This window comes from Symphalangus syndactylus, chromosome 11 (genome assembly GCF_028878055.3).
Source record: "Symphalangus syndactylus isolate Jambi chromosome 11, NHGRI_mSymSyn1-v2.1_pri, whole genome shotgun sequence".
Taxonomy (NCBI): Eukaryota; Metazoa; Chordata; class Mammalia; order Primates; family Hylobatidae; genus Symphalangus; species Symphalangus syndactylus.
In genome coordinates, this window is record NC_072433.2 from 53,649,246 (window position 1) to 53,653,773 (window position 4,528).

Below are 4,528 nucleotides of genomic sequence, written 5' to 3' on the forward strand. Positions count from 1 at the left end.
GACAGACAGATGGACACGGTTGTGGATGAGGCTTTTAATCCGGGCTCAGCCAGGTACAGCACTGGGGACATCCCCAGGCCCAGGGCTGGCGACGTGCCGGGAAGGAACTTGGGTAGAGAGGTGGGAAGTGAAAGCGCAGGGAGGCCATAGCCCTCCAGAGGGGAATTCTAAGACAGACGGTTGAAAGTGAGGCCTTTGAAAAACAATGGGAACATCACCTCCCAAAGAGGGACTGAGGTGGCTGGAGGAACCAGAGCCGCTTCTGCACTCTGCACCAAGGGTCGCGTGTGGATGTCAGGAGAGCGGCGTATGCCTGTGGAGCCTCTGCTCACTTCCTGCTCAGAAAGCCAGAAGAGAGCCGGGGCAGGTCACCAGGGCACCAGACACTCACCAAGTGGCCATCAGGACTGGGGTGAGAGGACAGAGGAAGGACACTGTGTCCCCAAACCCTGCCCTTGTGTCCTGACGGCCCTAGAACTTGGAGGCGTCAGGACACAACACAGACTCAAGGCTCCTGGATTGAAAACGTGGAGGGCTTGGGCTGGGCGTGGTGGCTCACACTTGTAGTTCCAGCGCTTTGGGAGGCCCAGGTGGGAAGATCACTTGAGCCCAGGAGTTCAAGACCAGCCTGGGCAATATAGTGAGACCCTGTCTCTACAAAAAAAAAAAAAGCCAGGTGTGGTGGCATGCACCTGTGGTCCTAGCTATTCAGGAGGCTGAGGCAGGAGGATTGCTTGAACCCAGGAGGTTGAGGGTGCAGTGAGCTATGATCACGCCACTGCACTCCAGTCTGGGTGACAGAGCAAGACCCTGTCTCAAAAAAAGAAAAAAAAAGAAAGAAAGAAAATGTGGAGGGCTCTAGGACAAGGACAGCCATTCTGGCCCCAGAGCCCTGCCTCCCACTCTGGAATGCAACCGTCCCTTCCCATCTAGGGTGTGAGGGCTCGGGACCTGGGTGGATGTGCTGTGATGGGCCTCCAGGCCCCAGCCCCACCGTCACTGGGCTGAACCCCTAGCGGCCTGTACCCAGAGAATGGTGCGGGTCCGGCTATCCTCCCACGAGAACAGGGGCTCATAGCCGAAATGGCGCTGAGCCTTGTCGGTGCTGACGGTGAAGGTGGTGTTGGCCACGGCCAGAGTGTAGGGGTTCAGCAGGGGTGCGTAGAGCACCAGCGGCCGCAGCAGCCACTGCAGCAGGGCATTGAGGGCAGCCAGGAACACCAGCAGCCAGTAGGGCAGCAGTGGGCGGGCGCCTACCAGCCGCAGTCCGCAGGGGCCCAGGAACTCCATGTTGAAGTCCTCGTAGCTCTTGTAGGGCGATCCATCGTAGCAGAAGTATACCTGGCCACCCATCAGGGCTGCCCGCTGCTCCAGCTCCCGGGCTGCCAGCACGTGCATCCAGGCAACATTGCCTGCCGGTGGCAGAAGAGAGGCGGACACACCCTGAGCGCCCTTGCAACACCACATCGAGGCTGCTCTCCTGGGCCACCCCCTCTTTGGGCCCAGGTCGTTGCCACCCACATCCCCACAGCAGCCTGGGAAAGGCTGCCTTCTCCCTCGCCCTGGTAGTCACTTGCTCTCCTGGGCCAGCCTGCATCTGCAAAGAACCTGGGGAGAGGATGGAGAAGCCAGGACCTGCGTGGTGGGCCCTGAGAGGCTTGAGGACTGCAGGATGGAGCGGCAGGTGACCTTATTCCCTGTGTAGATGCTACTTCCTCTAAAAAAAATAGTTTTAGAGACAGGGTCTCTCTCTGTCATCCAGGCTGGAGTCCAGTGGTGCGGTCATAGCTCACTGCAGCCTCCAACTCCTGGGCTCAGGCCATCCTCCCGCCTCAGCCTCCTAAAGTGCTGGGATTATAGATGTGAGCCACTGAACCCAGCCCTTTTAGTGCTGTGTAGACACTGTCCCTCTCCTCTCCCCTCCTGGGGAATGGCTGCTCCCATAGCTGCAATCTTCTCTGTAGCCTATGATACACTTTTTAATGTCCCAACTTGCATGGATCCTGTATTCTCTGCAGGCTGTGGAGACACATAATCACAGTCTACCTTGGCCCATGTATAGACAATATTTTTCTAGCCAGAGTCCACACTTCTCTCCCAGGGCCATGTGGGTCCCGCCCCCTTCTAGAGCAAGTCCTCATGCCATATTCTCAGCCTCCCCCTTCCTAGCCCAGTCCTCACCCACATAGACCCGGCCATGCTCCACAGAGGCCGGGATGGCCCGGAAGAGCCAACCTCCCAGGCGCAGGCCCTGGCGGTAGAAGTCCCTCATGATCTGGTGGCCTTCACCGTAGATGCCCGTGGGACGAAGGGCACATGTCACCAGGGGCAGCCCCCCACGGACCTGGTGGCAAAGGCAGGCACTGCTGAGACTTGGGACCCGACAGCTTGCTCTCGGCCCTGGCCTCCTTGGGCTAGCGGGGTAAGTGGGTGTGCAGGGCAGGAGCCCCACTTCTGTGCCTCCTTTTTCTGGGCTCACCTTCCTCCCGTTGGCCTCCAGGACCAGCCACTCAGCCAGGGCCTTGCTGCAAGGATAGGGGTGCCTATGCACTGCTTCGTATGGGGTGTCTTCGTTGCCCCTGGTGGGAGGAGAAGGAAGACTCAATGCTGAGGGAAATGGGCTCTTAGAGGACAGGAGGGCCTGCCGCTCACCTGTAGAAGGGGTGACCTTTGGTGTTAGGCCCCACAACTTCCATGCTGCTGGTGTAGACCAGGAACCGTGTTCCAGTCTGCACACAAGCCTCGATCACGTTCCGGGTGCCTGGCAGAGGAGGGGGCGTATCCAGGCTGCAGCTTCCTCCCTCTCTGCATCTTCCTCCTCCCCATCCCAGGTCCAGGGAAAAGAACGACAGGTCAGGGGAGGCGGGGGCAGGGCTGTCAATAGGACAACTTGTCCCAGGGGAGTCACAGGAGGTCAAGGCCAGAGTGGGGAACAAGCAGGCAAGATGGCCAGGAGTGTCCAGGGCTCCTCACCCTGCACGTTGACCTCATGGATGGTCTCGGGACTGGCCCTGCCAAACACGTCTACCAGCCCTGCCGTATGGATGACCACATGGGCTCCGGCCACAGCTGCTGCCACCTCATGGGCCTGGGTCACGTCCCCCTGGATGGCAGTCACCCTCACAGGCCCTGGCCAGGGTTGGAGGACACAGGCCATGTCACAGCTGGGTCCAGAGGCCAGAGGCTGGGTTCATCTTCCACCCTGGAGTCACGTTCCCAATGTGACTCACTCGAACCATCCATGTGGACAGAAACCAGCATCATCTGTTCCACTGCAGGGGTGGGGATCCCAGCTTGGGAAGGGGTGGGGATCCCAGCTTGGGAAGGGGTGGGGAAGCGTCCACACCCTCTCCACCACAAGCTCCCCCAACAAGAACCTGTCTTCAGCTCCTCTAGCCAGGGACCCAGGTGTCGGTCAAAGACCCGCAGCTCCCCGAGTCGGGGCTCCCGCTGCAGCAGCATTCGCACCACATGCTCTCCCAGGAAGCCGCAGCCCCCTGTGACCAGGTACACCAGCTTCTGGGCCTGTGCAGAGTCGGCCATGCCTGGCTGGGGAAGAGACCTTGGCTCACCCAGGGGCTGGCTGCCACCTGCCGCAACCACCTGTTACTGCTGGAGGTGCCCTGGAGCGGTGACAAGACTGGCGTTTGTGGGGAGGGCAGAGCTGATCCTGGGAGCTGCAGCAACCAGGCCACCTGCCGTCTGCCCCTGCTGATGGCTGAGTTATGGAGAGAGGGACGGGCTTGGGGTGCAGGAAGGGGTCAGGGTTTAGGGAGATTTGAAGGCAGTAAAAGGGTGGGGAGGCCAGGAGTTGAGGGAGGTGGAGGGAAGGTTATAGGAAGGCGGGAAGGGCCGGATGGAGGGAAAGGCCACTTGGGCACTGGCAGCGCCTCTGCCTACCTGCAGCCGCTGTCCCAGGGTGCCCAGACTGGCCCGGAGGGGCCCTCTTCTTTCGTCCAGGGCTGGCCGGCCCGCACACCGTCCCCTTCCGCTGGCTCCTCCTTCTCCCTCCTGCCCCATTCCAGGAACAGAGATCCGCCCAGCCACAACCCCCACCACTCTTGCCCCAAGGCGCCCCCTGGCGGCCGCTGTGTGCTCCACTGGCATCCGGGGCCAGCGGAGAACTTGCAGGGATGAAGCTCGAACTTGCAGAGTGGGCTGAAGGGCTCTGGGGCTGTGGGTGGAGCCAGCGGTGACCTCATCCCACAGTGTGACCTCAGGCCTTCCCTCCTGCTGGGCTTCCCAGGAGGCCAGAGGCCCAACCGCAGCTGCGATTCTAGGAAGGGGAGGCCTGACCTTGGCACCGCCCTGGTGGGCACTGGTGGGGTATTCCTGGTGCGGGTGCAGCTGCTGCAGCCTGTCAGGGGGTCCAAGACAGTCTCGGGGCCTCTGCAGGTCTGGGCTCTTGCCTGAAGGTCCCTTTATCCGCCCCACACTTCAGGTACCCACTTTTCTCTCTCTTCATCTTGCCCAACCCTCCGTGCCCTCCACCCCCAACCCCTCGCTCCTGCCCAAATACACCAAACAC

The 4,528-nt window shown here is 61.0% G+C and overlaps 1 protein-coding gene across 7 annotated transcripts; it reads right to left on the reverse strand.

Annotated features, from left to right (window-relative positions):
- Positions 1-19: 19 nt before the first annotated feature.
- HSD3B7 (hydroxy-delta-5-steroid dehydrogenase, 3 beta- and steroid delta-isomerase 7) lies at positions 20-4,001 on the reverse strand. 7 transcript variants are annotated; one of them, XM_055298850.2, is made up of 7 exons: positions 3,901-3,995; positions 3,378-3,549; positions 2,974-3,129; positions 2,653-2,761; positions 2,480-2,579; positions 2,182-2,344; positions 20-1,412 (listed from the first exon to the last, which is right to left on the reverse strand). In XM_055298850.2, the coding sequence occupies exons 2-7, from the start codon at positions 3,541-3,543 to the stop codon at positions 997-999; spliced, it is 1,110 nt and encodes a 369-aa protein (XP_055154825.1). In that variant the 5' UTR covers positions 3,544-3,549; positions 3,901-3,995; the 3' UTR covers positions 20-996. The 7 variants fall into 7 exon arrangements, with proteins under 7 accessions (XP_055154825.1, XP_055154822.1, XP_055154823.1 ...); XM_055298847.2 differs by having other exon boundaries at positions 2,182-2,579; positions 3,901-4,001; XM_055298848.2 differs by having other exon boundaries at positions 2,182-2,579; positions 3,378-3,545.
- Between the last annotated feature and the right edge of the window lie 527 nt (positions 4,002-4,528).